At 36.3% G+C, this 22,180-nt stretch overlaps 3 protein-coding genes across 7 annotated transcripts; 1 reads left to right on the forward strand and 2 right to left on the reverse strand.

The window, feature by feature from the left end:
- Positions 1-15: 15 nt before the first annotated feature.
- Positions 16-9,404, reverse strand: Gpp (DOT1 like histone lysine methyltransferase grappa). Of its 2 annotated transcripts, none has more exons than XM_070294756.1 (11): positions 8,686-9,404; positions 8,267-8,446; positions 7,801-8,127; positions 7,393-7,660; positions 6,631-7,315; positions 6,065-6,536; positions 5,293-5,916; positions 4,750-5,180; positions 4,423-4,668; positions 4,087-4,340; positions 16-2,227 (listed from the first exon to the last, which is right to left on the reverse strand). In XM_070294756.1, the coding sequence occupies exons 1-11, from the start codon at positions 8,761-8,763 to the stop codon at positions 1,785-1,787; spliced, it is 4,008 nt and encodes a 1,335-aa protein (XP_070150857.1). In that variant the 5' UTR covers positions 8,764-9,404; the 3' UTR covers positions 16-1,784. The 2 variants fall into 2 exon arrangements, with proteins under 2 accessions (XP_070150857.1, XP_070150858.1); XM_070294757.1 differs by lacking the exon at positions 16-2,227 and adding an exon at positions 3,329-3,435.
- A 762-nt stretch (positions 9,405-10,166) lies between these two features.
- Positions 10,167-13,004, forward strand: Psr (bifunctional arginine demethylase and lysyl-hydroxylase PSR). Its single transcript, XM_070293746.1, has 6 exons — positions 10,167-10,374; positions 10,837-11,042; positions 11,303-11,585; positions 11,924-12,279; positions 12,438-12,670; positions 12,844-13,004. Exons 1-6 carry the CDS (start codon positions 10,302-10,304, stop codon positions 12,869-12,871), a joined length of 1,179 nt encoding a protein of 392 aa, XP_070149847.1. The 5' UTR covers positions 10,167-10,301; the 3' UTR covers positions 12,872-13,004.
- On the reverse strand, positions 12,829-22,116 carry Klp31e (kinesin-like protein 31E). 4 transcript variants are annotated; one of them, XM_070293742.1, is made up of 16 exons: positions 21,686-22,116; positions 20,553-20,937; positions 19,969-20,415; positions 19,785-19,893; positions 19,487-19,690; positions 19,104-19,408; positions 18,787-19,021; positions 17,746-18,647; positions 17,323-17,672; positions 17,052-17,243; positions 16,827-16,946; positions 15,494-15,662; positions 15,314-15,419; positions 14,687-15,238; positions 14,347-14,617; positions 12,829-13,475 (listed from the first exon to the last, which is right to left on the reverse strand). In XM_070293742.1, exons 1-16 carry the CDS (start codon positions 21,718-21,720, stop codon positions 13,397-13,399), a joined length of 4,461 nt encoding a protein of 1,486 aa, XP_070149843.1. In that variant the 5' UTR covers positions 21,721-22,116; the 3' UTR covers positions 12,829-13,396. The 4 variants fall into 4 exon arrangements, with proteins under 4 accessions (XP_070149843.1, XP_070149842.1, XP_070149846.1 ...); XM_070293741.1 differs by having other exon boundaries at positions 17,052-17,246; XM_070293744.1 differs by lacking the exon at positions 12,829-13,475 and adding an exon at positions 13,863-14,162 and having other exon boundaries at positions 17,052-17,246.
- Between the last annotated feature and the right edge of the window lie 64 nt (positions 22,117-22,180).

Raw genomic sequence — 22,180 nt, forward strand, 5'->3', positions numbered from 1 at the left:
TTAAATGCAGGAAGGTAGAAATGAAAGAGAAAAAACGTTATACTTGTTTTACAAATAGTAATAGTATTAAAATATCTCAATAAAAACAATAAATAATAATTGTGATCAATAATAAAATTAATTCATAGAAATTTCGGCAGTGTATCTAGCATGCTTGGCAATGCTCGTTATAACTACAAATGTATAATGACATATATAGAGGGGGGATATATATTAAATAATACGTTAACTATAATTTCTCACAGTCTAACACATGTGATAACCCTTCCATATATATATAATATATGATCAGGATAATTCGGCAACGCAAGAAAGAAAGGATTTTTATACATACAATATCGCATCGTATTTTTAAAGCGTCTTGAAGTACTACTTGATGTTTACGTGACGTTTATTCGACTTTCCATTTTGGAGCACCGAAAAAAGATATTGGACACGATGTCCAATACGGGTGCACCAATTAAAACTTTTGTAAATCGATTCGCCAACTCTGGCGTTCTTTGGATATTCCGCATGGTTATACAATAATCTATGCAGATGTGTACCGAAAAACAGATTTACATTTTCGACTTTTCACTTTAAAACACAATTGTATTTTAAGTGATTATTTTTTTGCGGTTCGTTGCCACAATTTTTTATGAACCACAGTGAACACTTAGGTATACATCTTCCAGAAGTGGTGGAAGATATAGCCGCATGTAAAATTTGCAGCAGATATTTGCTACGAACACACAAAGGTTTTTTTTGCTGGCTTGTTTTTTTTCTTTTTTTCTTGCCAATGCCAATTGCTCCTTCTTTTAATCTACTGTAAAACGCCTGTAATACATACAATCATACAACACACACACACACACAAAATACAGACGTACACACAAACACACACATAGATACATATATACATTATAATATATATATACATACATACATACATACATACATACATACATACATACATACATACTACGTACATACAGTATGTGTGATCGCTTCTATAACATATTTCTCTAAAGTACCTAACATGTCTATCTAACGATCTATGTATATATGTGTGTGTGTGTGTGTGTATACAGGCGTAGATTACGAGACGTTTTGTATCTATAGACCACGGCATATGAACTCGATAGTATTGTGTAATCGTGTTAAAAAAGATTAAATCGGTGAGATAATTATTCGCGAAGCCTTACAAAAAACCTGATTACTAATAATAATAATGATAATAATAAGTTAAAATGCTACATCAGTGAGTAATATTTTCATAACCTTCTTTTAAAGTTTGTAAATTTCTCCCAATATATATGGGTATTTCCTAATAGCCTTACAATTTCAATCCGCATAAACTTGAATTGATGAATTCTATCATCTTATTAATTAGTCTCATAACTATATTCATTGTAATACAAATATATTTTATGCTAAGTGAACCACAAGCGTGTTTGTCAGGATTGATTTCGTTCAAACGCTCACATAGACCTCATCACCATGCAACCTTATCTCTTTCGTTCTATTAATCTTTTATCGGTCAAATGATACAAAATGTATGTATGTTCCCTTGTATGTATTATACTTCGCAATTAAACATGCCGTCCGTTATTACACTGTACAAGAGAGCCATTAATAATGAAATAAAAATAAATTTGATCAATATGTAATAATTTTAAAAGAAAAAAAAAAAAAAAAAAAAAAAAAAGAAAAAAACATTTCTTTCTTTTGCCTACGTTCGGAGAAGCAATTGAAATTCTTTTTCATCGATCACATAAAAAATTATCTTTTGCATATAGACAGAGTTAAGATTGTTCGTCATTCGAAGGCCATTGCCCAGAATGATTCCAATCCCAATCTTTACCTTTAGGACGAAATTTGCTAGTACTCGCAGAATTATTCCAATCGCGATGAAAAAATTTCTTTTTAAAGTGATGTCGCTCAGGATCTGGTTGTCGTTGATACTTCAGAGGTACCGAAGAAGATGCGCTACTCGGAGGATTACCGCTAGATAAATTCGTAGGACGAGGACTAGTCGGGGACGGGGTTCTTGGAGGTCCTAATGCTTCGTCGGGTGAAGGTACTACAGGCGGTGGTCCTGTTACCGCGCTATCTGAACCCAGTCCACTATCGGGACTTGTATTCACTCCTTCCGTCGATCGTCTACGTTTATCTAATTCTGTGGAAGCAAAGGCGACCAAGCGATCAAATCCTGAGCTAATACGATCCTGCCAATCAGCTTCTCCATCTGCAAAATAAATCTCGATCAGTTATCATGATGTCATATAAATAAAGCGTTAAACAAGCTATATGTCACTAAATTTTCATAAAAATAAGCCAATAACCCTGATACAATATGATGTAAATTATGATTATTTTTTATCGTTATATATCTTTGTTATTAATATAACTTATATAATTTTTTTTTATAAAAAAAAAAATATATATATATATCCTCTACAAAATAAAAGTTACATCAAAAGTTTATATAAAGTTAATATAAAGTTTATATATATATATATACATTATTTATTAGTAAGCAATATATACAACATGAATATTGTACATATAAAGATTTAGGGGAAAAAAAATATTAAAGTACCTTTTAAAGCACTAAACCAGTTATATTACATTTTTATTAAATGCATAAAACAAAAGAACACATAGAATCTAAAGTCAATTTAATTTTAATTTGATTTTTTATTAAATCATATAGGTGATAGAAATGATAGTTTATAAATCCAAAAAAATAAAATCAATTTCTTTAGTTGCGATTGCTACATCATTTGCAAATATAGAATGTATCATACGCTGAAAAATACATATATAAAAAAAGAAGAAGATATACTAATATTACAATAAAATATATTGTATCAATTGATCAAATTGAAAAAGTTGCATTGAAAGTTGAACATGATACTAGCGCAAAATAAATAGAAATATTTCGAAATTTTCACATGCAACATGCACTAAAAGTAAAATAAAGCCCATCAATTAAAATATATTTGTTCAAATTCTAACTCTTAACATGCTATATCTATGTACATATAATTCATCCATGAAATCGAATTTCTATCCTTGCGCGAGTCTGTGGCTTATTTTCATGGAAATTGATTTCTAAACTAGTAATGCCTTTTCCAAATTAAGTAAGAATATGAACGCTACTCTTGCATCCACGCATAAGGCAAGGAGAAAAGGTAAATAAAAATAAACTATTATATATAATTTACAAAATGATTAGAGAATTGAATAAAACAAAATGAATTTTGACCCCCGTGGGACAACTCACCGGCGACAACGTACCGACGAACCAACCCACAGGCAGCCGTGTATTTTTTCATTTCTCCCTTCTCTGTGATCTGTGTGTGTGTCTCAATCTCTAATAAAACAAGCCTCAGGGATTTTGAGATCGAGTATGTGACAGAGAGAACTAACCAATAAACAGCTACAGTGCATCTAACAAATACAGCAAACAACAACAAAAATAAATATAAATAAAAGTCAAAATACCAGCTCCGTAAGATAAGCTAAACCATTAGTGCATGTAAATACGTGGAGAGATGCATAGGGGAAAAAAATTAATATAATAGTATCTAGAAAAATATCTAAGCAAAGTAGCGTTTAGTGGTATTTATATAACGCGAAGATTTTATGATATTTTTATCAACAGTATCATACTATTCTATATTCCTTATGTATATTTGATAAGAATACTAACAATAAGATAATGAAACAGAGGCAGTTGTACATATTCTTGCATAAAAAAATTGCATAAGGAGAAATGTATTCTCGCGAGTCGGATCAGATTGACAATTAATATAGTGTTATTATATATTCAAAGTCGCGTTATTCAATAACTTATGAATTTATATAACGCGACCTATTTGCCAAATCGTATATTCGAATGTATATATATTTTGATACAAATTGAAGCATTATTCGAGAATTTTATAGCTCGCTTCACGTATTACGATAAATCTTCCATAGCTATTGTACCGAAGCATACTCAATTGGACAGTTTCATTCCACAAGCATATACATTTCATACTAATAATTTAACAGGACGTTTTCAGAAGCGTCCAGAAAGTGTTAGGTCATTCCGTTTACCGTCATCTCCAACGACGTTTCGTTGCCTCTGCGTCGTCATCTGAGGTTCGTCAACTAGCGGCGTCGATGTATTAGAATGTGGTTCCACGAGAGGACTCAAAGGCGCTCCGCTTGTGCTTACCGATGAAACAACCGCTTCCGTTTTTATAGACATTGATGTTTGCGACTGGCAAATTGCTGTTACTGCACTTGTCGTATTTGCGTTGTTGCTGTTACTATTACTGTTCGTTGCGTATCGTGGATATGGTTGAAACCTACGAATGTAGCGAATGCGTTATATTATGCTTGATCAATCTCTCATCTTTCGATATTAATACGATTTCGAAATATTATTACCTTCTATTGCTGGAGAGGGTCGACTCGGTTTTACCGCTATTATTATGGTTGTTCAATATTCGGGCATGTAATGATGCTGCGAGCCCTTCTACAGGCAATAATTCCCCATTTGACGTAGCTTGGGATGACGAATGTAGAGGTGGTGGCGCCGAGTGGGATTGCGTGAGCGATTGAGTGGGATTATCCGAAAAATAGGATTCGTGATAAGGCTTAATGTCCGCTCGCGGTAACTGGACCGGTGTATATCTGGATGGAAACGATACATTTTCATCTATAGTAGTGTATATCAATAGATCGCATAAAATAACCGTATCGAGATATAAATACCTTTGCGGCTGCGTTACTGGAGTAAAGAGTACGGACGATCTTGAACTAGCTGTGGGCGTGGAAGTGGAAGCTCCCGAAGAGGTGGGCACGTAACTAGCTACATGTGCCAAAGTCGACAAACCGGCGTCTCCTTCGGCACTCGCTGGTCTACTAATGGGAGAGTATATGGTTTCCGGTCTTATTATTGTGCTCATGTCAACGGTGGCGTTTATTATAGACTGATTGGATATCTCCAGAGTCCTTTCTATCTCTCCATTCATGAGTTCACCGACCGTAGAGACAAGCAATCCACTTCCACCAGTTACAAGTCGATTGTCATGACCCGATGATTGTCTAGAATCGACCGTCGATCTGTCGGACGATGTCGAATGAGATGATGAGATGCGTTCCTGCGAGAGATGACGGCGAAGCGCTAGTTTTGCAGGTGAAACCTGCAATACCGCAATCTGTTGTTAAAATATCACTGACAATGCGGAATTACACGAGTGCAAAGCGCGCATTTAAAAACAAAAAGGAAAAATAGACATCGATCAATATACTTACCTGAGTATAATCCGGAGTAGAAACACTTTGCGGTAGTGGAACGCGCTTTCTATCAGACTCAGATTGACTTTGCAATTGCACTTGCAACTGCATCTGTTGTTGCTTAGTTCTGTTCTGTTGGTCCTCGTTCAATACACTTGTGATGATACTTTTCAATCTGTCCTCAAAATTGGCAACTCTGGGTGGTTCTTGAGTTCTATTCGACACATCTTTATTGACTGTCTGTGGTAATTGTGTGGACGAATTAGCGGATGATGCATTAGAAAAACTGAGAGATGCTTGTGGCAGTCTAGTTCTGGAATTATTGTTGCCATTCGTACTCTGCCTATGTGGGATACGGCCTGCCTCTATCTGTCTTCCAGTTTCCAAAATCTTTTGCGCCAATATTTCTGGATTATTTTCCTGTATTTTTCCTATGTCTGGAACATCGGGCCATTCCTGCGATCTCGAACGGCCTTCCCTATTTTTTCGCGTTGTTCCATTTTTATTACCCTGCTGTTGATGATGCAAATTTTGTGAGTGTTTACTTCCCATCATATCCCTCTGTTGCTGAGCAATTGCAGCTACTTGCTTCTCATTACTTGTCCTCTCCAAAACATTCAATTCGTGCTCTAGTTTCGAGACCTATTTTGGAAAAAAATAAATCTATTTCAATAATGCATCTAACATATAAAAAAAGAGAAAAAGAAGAAAAGATTCGACAGAAGGAAAACAATATAATTGTATTAATTAGAAATCGATTAATAAATACTTTAAATAATAAGATACACACTTGAGAATGTAATCGTTTACGCTGGGAAAGAGTGGCGGAAATTTCTTTTAATATATAATCTTGAGTAAGCGATTGAGGTGGATTTGTTATGCCGTTCATGCTTCCATGACCATTATATTTTTCCTGCAACTCCTGATGTCTAAGCGCCACTAGTCTGCTTTGTTCAGTTTCCATAGACGCTACTTGTGCTTGTAATTTGCTCGCCTTAGCTTGTAACTGTTTATGTCTTAGAACTATTTCCTTGGCTTTCGCTAGCAGATCTCCAGGTGACGTAGCATTGATACCTAATTCAGTCATTCTCGCCTTCAAGAGAGCTACACTATCATCTATGAGTACTTTAATTTGCTTCTCCAATTGCGCTGCTCTCGACTGAAGCTTAGAGTTCCTTTCTCTCTCTTTCGCGATATCCGTATTAACAGATACTTTGTAGGTGGGTGTTCTCATTGATTCTAACATGAGCATGAATTGGTCCCTGTGACGAATATACGCGGTATAATATATTTCTAATTTTTATAAAAATAGTAGCAAAAAAGAATAGAAAAAAAGAACAAATGTAAAACAATTACCTATATAAGTCCAAAAGTATTTGCAGAGCGTAAGGAGTCGCGGACGGAGCGGATGGTATACTGAGTTCCTCGTGCACTGAGGTGGAATGCGACTGTAAAGAAAGCGACAATGAAGACAATTGTTGATCTACACAACCAGGAGCAGGTGGAAGTTTTTTTCCAAGAGCTTGCGGTGATGTACTGAGCAAAGTTTGACTATGTAACAGGTCTAATCCAGATATATTGATCGTCTTCTTAGGCTTGGCTCTCTTAACGCCTCTTCCTCTTTGTCTACCTCTAGCAGGAGCTCTCGTAATGCCATTCGTAGTTTTTCTATTGAATTTTCTCCGTATTTTGTTCGGCTGTCGACGACTTTTGATAGAATTCTCGTCTAGCTCAGAGTCACTATTTGTTCCTTGCTGCTCCGAATGATTTGGACTATCCAATTGTCTTGAAAGGTCTCTCTTGGCTCTATCATTCCTTTCATTCCTATTAGAAACCTTACTACTATTGCTGGCAGTGTTGCTTATCACAGAATCAGAGTTTTCATCTAAGCCACCTTGTTTATTGTTTTTCAAGCGGTGGAAATAACGTTCTAATTTAGTTCGATCAATTACGTGCAAATAATACGACACCGGCTTACCAGTCCAAGAGACAGAACCCTTTAATGGTGACATCTCTGAGACATGCATTATCGTGCCTATATCTGTTGGACAAATAAAAATTGTATGATAAAAATTATGAAATATTGTATTTAAATTAATATAGACAAATATATATTACCACTCAGATTTCTATCCGTTATTCGAAAGTTCAATGGACAAAACGATTTCGAAGATACTATACGCGCGCCGTCTCGTAAATCGGCAAAGCGTTCTTTTAATTGATGATCAACTGTTGGGCCAAATGCAAAATTATTAACAAATACTATCGTAGCTCCAGTAATACTTTCACGATGTTCATCCGCTAAAAAATCTCCTTTCACCAAACGATATTCCCCGCATTTTTTTCCATACCAATTTAACCATTTGCGAAAGTTTACTTCCATGCTCTATAATGATAATATAGAGCATGTCACTTATCATAACATAATACAATATTAAAACTGTAAATATTATAATTATATAAATGGATATATTATATAACTACGATCAATGATTAAGCTATAATTATTAACTTAATTAACTGTACTTGTGCATATGTTGATGGTACATCAGCCCTTTCTACACCAATACAAATTTTGCATAAAGTTGCAGCTGCCATCTGGAGAACTACTTGACCTACTCCAGAGCCTAAATCGACAAAGACATCGTCCTCCGTCACATCAATTTGATCGATCATCTGACATACAAGCTCGTAACTCGTTTCACCATAGACTTCCGGTGAGAAAGGTTCATATTGATTTAACTTATCTGGTTCGACCACAGCTTGATTATAAGTTTGTTGGAGTATGTGACGAAGTAAACCCCTACTAGGTCTCTTATTTAATCTCTGGGATGGTAGACTGGTACCTTTTTCCTGTAGATATTCCCAATAATAAGATATATAATCATAACATTCGTTTCCCAACAATAATATGTAATCCTAACATTTGTATATGTATCGATTACATTTAATACATTTCCTATACAATGCTGTATAATAAAAATACACATACCAATTGTACTAAACTATCAATTGCTCTGTTAAATCTGTCACATAAGCTTTTCATACTTTCGTAATCTCTCGGATCATAATTACAAAGGATATTATTCTCTAAGGGTAATTTCAAATCTGGCAAATCTTCACAAACCCATCGCATAGTTTCGATAACGTCCAATGCTCCATCGTGACGATCCTATAATATATACATATAACATATAATATAAGCATAATACATATAGCATAGTAAAGCGATACAACGTAGAAGAGTGATCAATATCATAACAATAAATAAATGACGCGAATAAATGAGTTAGAATAAGCAAACAAATTCTTTATTAAAATTGATCACAATTCAATAATGTCTTCATCCTTTATCAGATGCTTGTCACTGTAATATTACATAGCTTTTTCTTTCTTAAATAATCTACTCACCGATCCCGATCCCGAGGTAAGAGGCCACTGATACACGATCGGTTCCGCTCCTGCTGGCGAGTGCAGGCGTAACTCCATTTTAAATCCCTTTCCTCGTGTCTCTTCGTATAATCAAGACGAAGACGTGAAAGGAGAACGTAAGACGCGCACGCACGCACGCACGCACGCACGTTCGCACGTACGTACGTACGCACGCACGCGAGGCGCGCTCTGCCCGTTCCTCTAAGATCCGATGGATCCGCTGGATCCGCCCCCTCAGGGTGGCGTGATGTAACCACGTCTTGGCGACGCCAAGAAGAGAACGTCAAAGCGTCTTGATGCCGTCGATCGAAATAAAAAAAGAGTCAACGGCGGGAGGCAGTGCTAACGTAAGTGGCGACGAGGGGTCCGATCGATTCTCCCGTCTCGAACCGAGACACGATCACCGTGTGGACGATGCTCGCTGACCCCCCTCCCCGCAACTACTTCCACGAACATGTAGACATCCGCGGGCTCAGCGAATCTTCTACGAGGAGGGTTATCCAGCCTCGCGCGGCGTGCATACGATTGAACGGGGAGGGTGCTGGAGAATACGTGACGAGAGCCGAGCCACCAGGAACTACCGGGAACGTGCGATTTGAATCTACGGAAAAACACACGCTAAAAAACACGACGGGCTATTGTGCTGCACGGCGTAACACATCCGAGGGGGTGAAGGAGGGAGGAGAGGGGGAGCGGGATGACGACATCAAAACATGGCGAAGACATGGCGTCGTGTATCTCTTCCATCTGCCGTGCGTGCCCGTGCGGCAGCACATCCGGTCCGAGCATTATTCGCGTAGACCAACCGCGTTTTTTACCTTTTCTTTTTTACTTTTATTTTCTCTTTCAATCATTCTTTCGATCGTCGCCCCACGCGAATATGCACGCGCGCTGCTGGTTTCTTCGAGATATTTTCTCGAGAGCGAAAATATTTCTATTTTCCCGTGAATCTTTCATCGAATATTTCCTCTCCAGAGTGAATTCGGTGTCTAATTATTTATGAATATTTTAACGCGAATATGTTTCACTCGTGTGTTTCTATTCGCAACCCCTCTTTCTTTTATACATATTACGACGAAATTCATTCAATATAATCATTTTTTCTCAATTCGTAATTATTTTTTCGATAGAATTGATGATCGTATAAACCTATGATACGTGGTGTGTTTTTACTGGTGTTAAATTACACGCGATCTAATAAATTACTAAAGGTGAATATACACTGAGCGAACAAACATGAACAGCGAATACGAACGGATGTTACTCGAATCTCACATTTCATATTTTATGTATAATTAATAATGAATATCTGAATATGTATTTACAGAGAGAGAATTCTTTTTCCGATATTTATCTCATTTCAAATACAAAATTTTCTAGGGATTGCAAATTAAAAAAAAAAACCTAATCCTTTAGTGAAATATTTTCTTTCGATTTGGCAACACTGAGTTCGGGTACCATCCGTCATTGCAGGTTATTACTAAACGTCGTTCAACATTTTGCAATGCGTTTTTAAGTATCTTTATCCAGTATAATCTCTTTGTAAATATATATACTACGCAATTAGTTTAATTTGATAATATATAAACGTAGTCATGACGGATAAATGGGAACTGGATCATCGCGACAAAAAGAGAATCAGGGAAGTGAAAAGGAAGGCTCGACCAGGTAAAGAAAATGGAACTTGTGATCTATAACCTACAGTGTAAAAACGCCAAGATCGTACGTCGATATTCGCCTTCCTTCGGCTTTTTCGTCTCTTCTCATTTATCTATTACACGCAGCTTTTAAATGTCCGAGCTCTCTCTTGGTATAAATCAAAATTGTGCCGTTCGCTGATTCTCTCAAGAAAGAGCGAGAAAGATCTATCGAAACTACTATTCTTCCCCACCCCTTCTTCCCAAAGCCTTGGATGACGATGATGTAATTTAATTTCCCGATAGCCTTAATTCATTTACCATTTGCAGTCATTCGTTAATTTAATTTGATATATGATTCATGTTGAATACTTGTCGACGTTAATATTCTTGTAGCATTATATAGTTCGAAAACAAAACTAATTTAAATGACAATCACGAGATCTGAGGATTAGAAGTTCATTGTTGAAAGTTTATTTATATATATTTTTAGAGCTTGCCGATAAGATCGCATGGACCCAGCACAATTATTGTAAGAATTTTCGAAAATTTTGGGAATTTGAGGACAATGCCGAACGAATTAATGAATCCGACGTGACTACGGAAGATTTTGTAGAGAAATATGAGAAACCTTACAAACCTGTGATAATACGAGGTGTTCAAAATGGCTGGCGAGCCCAGCACAAGTGGACTATAGAGGTTTGTTCTCTTATCATGATTTTAATATATACAATTAGTACATGTTAATCCAGTGTATTTATATTCAAAAATCTATAACATTCAATGATAACTTGACTTGATTCTCTGTGCTTTGCAAATACGAAACAATTAGAAGCAAAGATGTTTTTTAAATATTAGACCAATGAATGTAAACACACTAAACATCATTGATAAAATTGATTGTAAAAAATTCTACAATATTTTTAATTTTTGAATTCTATTGTTTTATGTGATTATAGAAGTTAGCAAAGAAATATCGGAATCAAAAGTTTAAGTGCGGAGAAGACAATGAGGGATACAGTGTAAAAATGAAGATGAAATATTACATTTGTTATATGTTTAATAATGAAGATGATTCTCCCTTATACATTTTCGATAGTTCGTTCGGTGAACATCCAAGGCGGAAAAGATTGTTGGAAGATTATATAATTCCTAGATATTTCCGGGATGATCTGTTTCGTTATGCTGGAGAACATCGAAGGCCCCCATACCGTTGGTTTGTTATGGGTCCTGCAAGATCTGGTGAGTATTTTGGAGCTAATATACAGGGTTTATCAGAAATTATGCACTAAACTTTAGGTGCTCCTAAAGTTTAGTGCATCATTTCAGATACATCCTGTATATGTTGTGTAATTATTATAAATCTTTTTGCCTCGTTAAAACGATTCATTATATCTCTTTCTACTTTATAATAATTTGCAACAAACATTGAGTCAGAGATCAATAATTCATTACATATTTCAATAAAAAATCATATAATAGTGTGTATGTATCACATACATTTAGTAAGATTGTGAGAAAATTGTAATTAACACAATATTTGTGTATAACATTTAGTTGTGATAATATTATTATAACAGGTACAGGAATACATATAGATCCATTAGGTACCAGTGCATGGAATGCATTAATTTCTGGTCATAAACGTTGGTGCCTATTTCCTACGCATACTCCTCGCGAGCTTTTAAAAGTAACTGCAGCCGAAGGTGGTAAGCAGAGGGATGAAGCTATTACATGGTTTTCTATTGTCTATCCCCGCACAAAGCTACCTACGTGGCCGAAAGATTGCCGCCCGATAGAAATTCTACAGGTTCCTGGTGAGACCGTTTTTATTCCTGGTGGTTGGTGGCATATTGTCTTAAATCTTGATCAAACTATAGCAGTGACACAGAATTTCTGTTCACGCACGAACTTCCCGGTGGTTTGGCACAAAACGGTAGGAATCCGATGCAAAACGTAATATGTAACATCTTATGTATGATAATAGATTGAAATATTATCAAAAAAGTTGCATGCGCAAAAATATCTAGATTCATGATTGTAACAAAAAAGTAATTTACAAACATGTAACATTAAACAACTCGTTGCAATCAGGTGCGAGGGAGGCCGAAATTGTCGCAGAAATGGTTACAAGTACTCTATGATAAAGAACCTGAACTGGCAGCACTAGCGGAAAGCATAGATGTAAAAACGGACACTGGTGTTGCCAGTGATTCCTCGAGTGGTTCTTCGAGTAGTTCGTCGAGTAGTACTAGTAGTAGTCAATCAGAGGATAGCGAGGATGATAGTGGTCAAGAATCACTTACCGCACATAAAAAGAAAAAGAGGTATATAGCGAAAACCTTTCTATTAATCAATTAAAATTCTATAACTACGTTTTTTTTTATGTGTGTGTGTGTGTATATATATATATATATATATATATATATAATTGATTTATTTTTCAGTAGCAATTATGAGCATATAACATTAAGAGATAACTGTTTTAAAATTTTCACAGAAGAAGATTGAATAACAGCCAACCCTGACAATATCCAGTATTTGGAATCTACAGAGACCTCAGACTGTACAGTATTAACCGACAATTATTATTTGTATTAAGAATAAATATTATAATTATTATGATTACGACCATATCTTTATGTTCTTAATAAAATAAATATTATATAACACATAGCTTCTTTTTTTGTTCGTTTCAGATAACATTTTATCTAAATCCTTGTAGCATTTAGGCATATATGATAATGCACATAATTCCTATTTCAGACGAATTTTCTTAACATTGTAATTCAATTCATTTTGTTCAATTTAACATGTCCTACATTTTTCATAATTATCACATACATTTACTTAACATTTATTAAAAATATGCAATCGAGTCAAAGAATATAAAAAAGTTATTTGGAGAATATATTCTCAATAATACTATAAAAAATCAATATAATAGCAATGTATAAAAAATATGAACTAAACATAACAGATGTGGTCAAGTGCATTATCATTTAAACTGTATAATTGCAAATTAAATACAATATTTAGTGGTATGGTGCATGTTAGCTTTTCAATGAGTTGCTCCTGTGGAAGGTCCTTGCGTCTCGTTTACAGTAATTCCACAATCTCACAGTTCCATCGCTTCATATTGACACGATGACCATGCAAAGCACCAAAGTGGAGTAAACAACATAGAAGCAAGTAATAACATATATAAATTAAACATTCATACACATTAGACTTTAAGAGATTTACGCAAAGTTGATCATTAAGTCTTTTTGTCATTTTGATTCGATTAACAAAAACAATTTTATATTCCATAAAAAAAAAGTACCTACAAAGTTAGGCAAACAAACGATCTCGTATATTTAAATTTGATTATCTTCAAAGAAGAGCTTAATTTTTAGTTTTTGGCAATTATTATATAAAGCGCAAACAAAAATATAGATTTTACATTTATAGAATATTTGTTTGCGCGTTTATATTTGATTTAAACTATTTTTATAAATATAATATTACGCGAAATAACCCAATGTATGATAACATTCGATAAATGTTATAAGCATAATAAACATGGCCCTATCGCCACATTATATTTACATTATGATGTAGAATACATTATTATATTAAACTCAATTAGACAAAACATGCATATTACTGGAAAAAAAGAAAAAAGAAATATATATATATATATATATATATATATATAAGCTAAATGCACAACACATTAACATACAAGCAAAAAGCAAATAAAATTAAAGGGAAACTGTGGAGATAGACATCGATAATGAAGAATCGGGTATACGCCACAGCTTCACCTCTCCAGAGCTGAAATCAACATCCGAGACCGTTATTTCACCTGGAATATCGTAGCATGGTCCATAGCTGAACCCAAATATCTAATTCAATCATGTACTTTAATCTTATAATTGATCTGCAAACAGCTATCTATTTGCTAACTATTTTGGACACGGCCAAATATAAAAGTATCAAGATATTCTTTTTTACTTACTTGCTCGCTGTAAATATGTGCTGTTGATTGGTCGCGATAGCATTGATGGCGGAAGTGTGCGCCCGAACTTCTCCAATAGGTGTGCATTCTCCCGAATAATCCTTGGGAACGGACCATGCCTTGAGTATACCACCGCGACATCCAGAGATCATTACGGAACCGTTATTTATCATACACAATCCCAAGATCCAATCTTTATGGGCGTTATTGAGAGATTGAACCAACTCCATTTTACTCAGGTCCCATCGTTTAATACACATATCTCTAGAGCCTGAAAAATAATTCACATGAAAAGTTTTTGTATATTGATTATATGTTGATAACCGAAACGAGAACGTACCGGAAAATAGCGTGGAATCGACCGTAGCTAAACATTGAACTCCATCGTAATGCGGTGGCGCTAAGCTGATGGACGAGCCGGACATATTCGGCTCAGCTAGAGATATCAGATGATCCTTACTACCCGCTATCACTCTGCCATCCTCGGCGACAGCCAAGCACATAACGGCCGCTGTGTGCGGCATGTTTAATTTAGCAGTATAGGTCAATTTACGAAGATCCCATATTCTGACTTTGTCGCTGGATGCTGTATACAATTCCTGTTCGTCCAAGCTGAGCGCCAGATCATTAATCGTCGTTTCCCCTATGGGAACTTGCAACATTCTGGACGGAGTTGACAATGCAATCGGGCCAGTCTGGGTCTGACCCGAGGAGAATAGCGTCTTTACGCAGCTGCCGGCTCTTAAATCCCAGACTTTAACGTAAGCTGCGGACACACTAAATAAAAGCCGATGTGTGGCAGAATATTTCACAGCGACCACATTATTGGGATGTCCGCTTAAAGTCATACTCTCGATTCCCGTTTCTAAATCCCATACCTTCACGGTGCGATCTGAAAATTCGCGAGGTAACATTTTAATTATGCACGCAATTATTATGTAAAAATTTTGATATCACATTCACGTACCTTTCGAGCCGCTGAAGAGTAGATCCGAAGTCACGCATATAGTGAGGACAGCTTTGCCATGTCCTTCTGCTACGTGAGAACATTGCAAAATGGCTCGCGGTTGTATCTGGAAGAATCATATTAAAAAAAACTGTCTCAGAAGAAAGAATTAAAAAGAGATCGTTAATTTGCACTTTTTACCTTGCCCTGATACTGCGAGATAATTCCTTTCATCGGTTGTGGCTCAGACGCGATTGGTTGTCTACTCGCGGTTAGTCTCGAGAATACATTTTCTTCGCGGCTATTGAATCGTCTGTACGTAGTCGGCGATCCAGGAGGCGAAGACACATCCGTATGGGTTACCTGTTCCCTGAGTAGGTGCGTTTGTTATGTTAGCGTGTTAGTCAGCCGGCATATGGCTATTAAGTTAAGCTAATTATAATAATCATACACACTTGAAAAATTAAATGAAAACATGCATGTGCGAAAAAGAGGTGCAGTAAAGTATCATTAACGAAGCTTTTTCATGAAAGTTTATATAACACAAGGATAGTGCGCACAATCAAGCACAATTATTAGTTTCAGCCATTATTAAATGCAAATTTCATAAAAGTAAGAAACAAGTATGTTGTGTCAAAAGGAGATTCTTTGATAGCTACCGTATTTGAGCTTTTTATTTCAACGTTCGTTATTTATTTCTTTATTTTATGTTACAGAGAGAAAATAACTCTTACATCTATATACATATTAAAGAATATTTTGTATAAATTAATTCTAAATCTAATCTTTTCTCGTTGTAATCGTTAACAATATGTTAATATAAGATGAAAAGTCATTTGGCATTATATTGTGTTGTCAGATTTTTTGCCAAAATATATATAGATATATAAAATAATAAGATATATAATAATAATATATAAAATAATATTGATACATCTTACTTATCTTTAAACATATAAATATATTAAAAATGCCATTTGCGTTTGAAAACAAGATGTACAAAAGTAAGATTTAGTATTTTTTTATCTTTATACACGCTGTACTATATCATATATATCCACATGTAAAAAATCTTATTTATTTTACAATATATAAATAATGTTTAGAAATATTTATTGAACATCTCATTTGATAAGCTCAAAGATATTTGTTATACAATGGAAAGCAATATAATAGATGCTTTCCTTGTAATATAATTCCACTTATGCTGGCCTTTTTTTTTGTTACAACAACTCGATCTATCTCAAACTAGTTTATTTCTCTCACAAAACCTGCAGCATTTAATATCATTTGGAACTTACACTTTTTGTATATTTTATGTGTATCTGTGTGTCTGTATGCAATAATTATTGGATATTATATTTATAGGCACAAAATACTTGTACTTGATTCCTATAATCTCAAACAAAAAATCAACAAAATAAGATTTCATCTCGAGAAAATAAAAATATTCAATAGTGCATGGAGTAGAGCATCAAGACAAATGTATGCAAGGAATACAAGAACAAGAATATGCTGCAGGACAATCACTCACATGGAGCCTCCACCTGGATGAATCGGCCGTCGCAAAGCTCTGGGCGAAGTGCTGTCACGACGACTCAAAGTTGGCGATCCGCCGGTACTACCATATTGATTTCGTGTTAACACTAGTCCTCTGATATAAAATTTAGTCAAAGGTAATGAATTGTACTTAGTCAATTTTTTCACAGTTTCACAAGCAAACAAGGAGTTTAAAAGCGATCGTACTTGGGCTACTTACTTTAGGCTACCTGGTGCACTGGGGACTCTAGTAAGAGGATGATTATAATTCTGATTCTGATCTTCCGCTTTCGTCATATTCTCAGGACTAACATGTATACCATAAAGAAGTTCTTGCGGCTGTGTTGTTCTTCTTCTGACTTTGCTATTACGCTGTTTTTCTTCACCAAGTATGATTTGGCTATAACTTTCGCTGCTGTATGCAATACAATATATCATGAGATTTAAAATGATGAAATATTCGAAAAATAATCTCGAAAGTAATGACTTACTTGTCGGGAGAAGAGCTTCTTGAGCTAGCTGGACTATAAGTTGATATATTATTCTGATTATTGGTAAGAGATAAAAGATCTCGATCGCGTAAAACATGCTCGAGTAACTGATGTTGCACGTCGCTCTCTTGTGCAACTTGATTAAGCCGTGATTCCATATCTCGCACTTCGAGCTGTTTCTGTGCAGCTACGCAGCTTTGTTCTACGGTAAACATGAGCATTCGTTGAAGTAAATATTGTGCTTCGTCCACCGTTCGGATCGTAGAAATGAGCGCTTCGACACCGGGTTCACCTTCCGCCTCACCGTCACCCATTTCGACCATATCTCGTTGACATTCCGCGATACTATCCTATAAAGTTTTTGCAAGATTAGTAGTGAAAATGAGAACAATTGCATTAAAAAAGATTGTTATTAATTATTACCTGCAAATAACTGATTTTACTCCGCACATTATCGATCTCTTCGTCAATATCGGTGATGTCACCTCTTACGCTTGTAATTTGACTTTTATGTTTTTGAAGCTTCTCCAAATCTCTTCCCAATTCTTCCCTCTCTTGAAGTAGTCTTTCCATTTCTCTCTCCGTTTCTGCAGCAGCCTGTTTCGCCAATGCTTGTTTAGTGATTGTTCTCTCGAATGTTTGCCATCTTTGCTTCAATGCTTTGGGATTAATTGGTCTGATTGGTGCACGACCGGCAGCCTTTTGGCTCAATCCTCGATCCCTTTTTCGTAATGCCGTCACCTCCTCCTGCTTACGCCTAAGTACAACTTCCTTCATTTTCTTGTCTGCTTCCAACGTTCTAATCACATTCGCATGCCTGCGACTCTCTTTACGTAATTGCGCTATTTCTCTATTGCGTCTCAGCTCATTTTCTTTGTGTCGTTGCGCCTCTTCCCGCATTTTATTCAAAAGCTTCACCTTCGCTCGTTTCATTTCCGAAAGTTCGTTTCTCAGACCTCTCAACCGATTTTCACTCTGCGACTGATTTTTCAGTAACCTCGCATGTTCTTTTTTAGCAGATTGAAGAAGCCGCATTTCCTTTTGCATGTTAGAGAGCTTCTTCTCATATTCGTCGCGTAATTTTTTCACCTTCTCAGTAGGCGGTGTGGGTTGTTGTTGTAAAGATTGCAACACTTTATCCCTTTCTTCTTGTGTGTTTCTAATACGAGTTTGCAATTGAGCTAATTTATCTTCATAATGCTGTTTCATAGTTTGCAAACGTCTCTGGGAAAGCTCAAGCTCTTGTATCAGACGTTGCTTAACGTCGATGTCGGATGTTAGCGCCTCCAGCTCACGACCCATAGCCGCTTCTTCTTCGTCTTCTTCTGTAAAATTAATGTGTAATGAAAATACTTGTGTATGAGACATCTTCGCATTCCTTAAATATTGCTATTAACTGTTAAGCAGCTATCATAAACATAATATACATATGTAAAAAATGTAACATGCTGCATTTAAACATGCCTTTACGATCCGAATCATCATCGGAATCATCCTCGCTTACAGAGTCCTGTGCATTTTCCGCATCATCGATTTCTCCTTCATCTACAGATTTGGCGGTAACGCTAGTGTTACTGTATTGTTCCTTTAAAGCTTTTAGCGTTTCTATCTCCTTTTCAACATCCTTTTTAGCATCGATTAATACAGATGCGGAATCGGAATGGAATGAACTATCCCCATATGGATTTGCAGCGCTGACCTAATTAATATTTTGTTAATATCAGTCCGATCTATTACATCTTTTAATATTTTATCTTATAATATAGTTTATGTAAGTATACCTGCATCTGTCTTTTTTTTAATTGCTGATACATAGCTTCCGCTTCCAATAGACGAGCTCTTAACTCTTCTATTTCTTGAACATAGCCTTGGACCAAACTAGTCACTTGTTCATCACCTCCACTTGTTGCCGCTACCCACTGACCTGCTGCTTTTTCCGCTAATAAAAGAACATTTTTGGCAGTTAATGCTTCAATTGTCTCTGAAAGTGCTTTTACTCTGGTCCGCAGACTCTGTAATTCGCTATTCAACATCTGATTTTCATGCCAGGCATCGTTAACTCCATCTTCACCGCCGACTCTCTTGCCTAAAAAACCGAAAAAGGAAATTATTATTATGCATAATGTTTGAATAACATAATATAATAGCTTTTTATCAAACGTGCCTTGTCTATATTCCATCAATTCCAATTGAAGCTGTTGAATTTCTCGTCGTAACGAAGCGATTGTTCGCGAGCTCTTATCCTGGTTAATAGTAACTTTATTCTTTATATTTCTTGCTCGATTCGCATATTTTAGAGTACTTAGAGTTTCCATAAAATCTCTATCGCTCGGCGATACACACGCTATCATAACAGTTTGACTATTTCCTGCAATATCCAATTGAAATATTTGAAGTTATAATTAGATGCCCTTCATATTTAAAATCACATCTTATTATAGCGATATCACAAGCTATATTACCTCCGAGAGAATCTTGAAGTAATCTGGTTAACTTTGAGTCTCTATACGGTATGTGTGAAGCTTTTTTTGTTTTATCACCGAGAGCGGAAATAACGTTACCTAACGCTAACTGTAAAAAAGACGAGTAATGTACATGATCATATGCTGATATTCCTTTTTTTTCCCTTTTTTATAAGAGTCTTACCAATCCACAGTTTATAGAGATGCCTTCCTTTGCTCGATCACCGGTGGCACCCGTTCTCTTCAGCCTCTCAGAACCGGCTAGATCGACAAAATGAAATTTCGCGGTTAACGTTTCAAATTCATTCGTCAGCTCAAGGCCGCTCGTGTCAACGTCCGCGTCCGGATCTTCGACTTTGATGCATCTCTGCTGTTTAATATATAATGTAAATATAGCGTGCGATCTCGAGGATTGCGTGTTCATTTGCGTGGATCCAGTTGTGCGCGATAACGCGCCTAATCGCAAATACTCCAATGCTTGTTGAGGACTGGTTACGACGCGCGGTTCGACTCCGGCCAAATGTATATTACCCGCTGTATCCTCGTGAATACGCGCACCGCCTCTCGGCCCTCCCGGCTCTAATAGATCTTTTAAATCTTCGTTATATAATTCTAGGAATTGTGCTGTAACCTGATGATAAAAAAAATATATTGTCATCAAATTAGTAAAATAAATTTTGCTGACATGCCTTGAACATAATATTTAATATAAAAGTAATAACGTCATTGTATATAATACATATATATAAGAACGCTTTTGGAATATACCTTGAACTCCGGAGGCATTTGCGCGCGTTCCTTCGCGCGTTCTTGCTTATCCGCTATTCCATCGAAAAGATGTCCGATGGCTCTAGGTATGATTCCGATTATATCCTCGTCGACTTCCACGTCGAAACCGGTGCCCATGGTGTAAGTTTTCCCCGAGCCGGTCTGCCCATAGGCGAAGACCGTTGCGTTGTATCCGTCCAATGCGCCTTCCACGAGACGATTCACGCATGTTTCGTAAATCGTCCTTTGATCTGATTGAGTATCAAAAACGTAATCATAAGTAAAGGCCTTGTCGGGTCCGAGGAAAACCTGCGGCTCCCCTGGAGGTACTTGAGTACAAATCCTGCACATGTCGATTACTTCGCGAGCTACTTGAGGCCTTATTCTGCAACAAACAATCAATATTCATGGTAAATTTTTTGCCAATTTGCATGACAAATAAAAATAAATAATTCGAAAAACAAACTGATATACATCGTAAGTTTTTTTTACAAAATTTTAAAGATCGTACACATATTTATCATGAAAGTTGACGGGGTGCGTGTTTCTTTTGGCAAGCGGTAATTAAAAACCCACGCACATACATATCGTAAAAGGAGATGTTCGGAGATCGGTATTCGCGATCGGCCAGATGTTGTGCGCAGGATATCGAATTCTTTTGACATTCAAGTTTCTAATCGCGAGATGTTTCTAATCCTCCTCCCTTTCCTGTATTTTTCCGTCATAATGACATATATATGATAGAAAAATATTCTCAAATTTTTCGTTACTCGGAAATTGCAATTATTACGCGATCGTATGAGTAACACAACGCGAGAGAGGTATTTTTCCTCCAGCGATATCCTTGACGTTAATGTTTAGACATAAAAGACGTTGAAAGCTCGATGACAGGATGAGAAGTATGTAAAAAAAAATATAGTGTATTGTAATAACTTGTTCTTGAAAAGAATCAAATTATTCTTGTGGTTTGGAAATAATGCGTGCGTTCGAATACGCGCGAGATTAATCTTGAACAGTTTCTTCGTTCAAACGATTAAACGTCATCGGCTCTCTTGGCCGAGATGGACCGAAATATACGGATTGAAGCCCAATTTTGCTCTCTCTCTCTTTCAAATGTACATATATTTACTTACCGTACGGCAACGCGTACGCTCGAATCATCTGCCATCTCGTTACGTATAGTTATTAGTAGACTATTGCAGGAATAAAGAAGACAGCTCTCGGTGTTAGGCTAGAATTAGGCCAAAACTACTGCACTGAAGGCAAGCGGTTACTGCTCTCCGTTTTGCGACAATGCGACGAAGCTATGCCTGCGCACGCGTTGCTAAACGCAGCGACCGTGAAAGACTCGACATTCTTCATGGTTAAGCGAAAGAACGTCAAGCATCGCTTTCGTGACGATGCGATTCATTGTACATATATATGTACATACACATAACGATCAATTGATAGATAATAGCGTGGGAGTTTGAGAGCCACTTAATCACCTGTCACAATGTACCATCATTGTTTCTATAGTATGTGCGATAAAATTGATTGGAAAGGCTATATATCGCGCGTACTGAAGGAAGTAATTGTTAGATTCATTAGGAAACGATATAGCATGGTTACAAGCACGAATAAAACGT

The sequence above is a fragment of the Polyergus mexicanus genome, unplaced genomic scaffold (assembly GCF_030449975.1).
Source record: "Polyergus mexicanus isolate NDT 795.1 unplaced genomic scaffold, iyPolMexi1.0 SCAF_4, whole genome shotgun sequence".
NCBI lineage: Eukaryota > Metazoa > Arthropoda > Insecta > Hymenoptera > Formicidae > Polyergus > Polyergus mexicanus.

Bases quoted from the DNA above. Each gene is read 5' to 3' on its own strand.
- Gpp (XM_070294756.1), bottom strand. From the start codon at position 8,763: ATGGAGTTACGCCTGCACTCGCCAGCAGGAGCGGAACCGATCGTGTAT. The intron at 8,447-8,685 runs GTGAGTAGATTA...TATATATTATAG, and splicing joins TTACCTCGGGATCGGGATCG to GATCGTCACGATGGAGCATT. The intron at 4,341-4,422 runs GTAATAATATTT...CTACATTCGTAG, and splicing joins ACCCTCTCCAGCAATAGAAG to GTTTCAACCATATCCACGAT.
- Psr (XM_070293746.1), top strand. From the start codon at position 10,302: ATGACGGATAAATGGGAACTGGATCATCGCGACAAAAAGAGAATCAGG. The intron at 11,043-11,302 runs GTTTGTTCTCTT...ATGTGATTATAG, and splicing joins AGCACAAGTGGACTATAGAG to AAGTTAGCAAAGAAATATCG. The intron at 12,280-12,437 runs GTAGGAATCCGA...CGTTGCAATCAG, and splicing joins CGGTGGTTTGGCACAAAACG to GTGCGAGGGAGGCCGAAATT.
- Klp31e (XM_070293741.1), bottom strand. From the start codon at position 21,720: ATGGCAGATGATTCGAGCGTACGCGTTGCCGTACG. The intron at 19,022-19,103 runs GTATACTTACAT...AATATTAATTAG, and splicing joins TAAAAAAAAGACAGATGCAG to GTCAGCGCTGCAAATCCATA. The intron at 15,239-15,313 runs GTACGTGAATGT...GCGAATTTTCAG, and splicing joins ACTCTTCAGCGGCTCGAAAG to ATCGCACCGTGAAGGTATGG.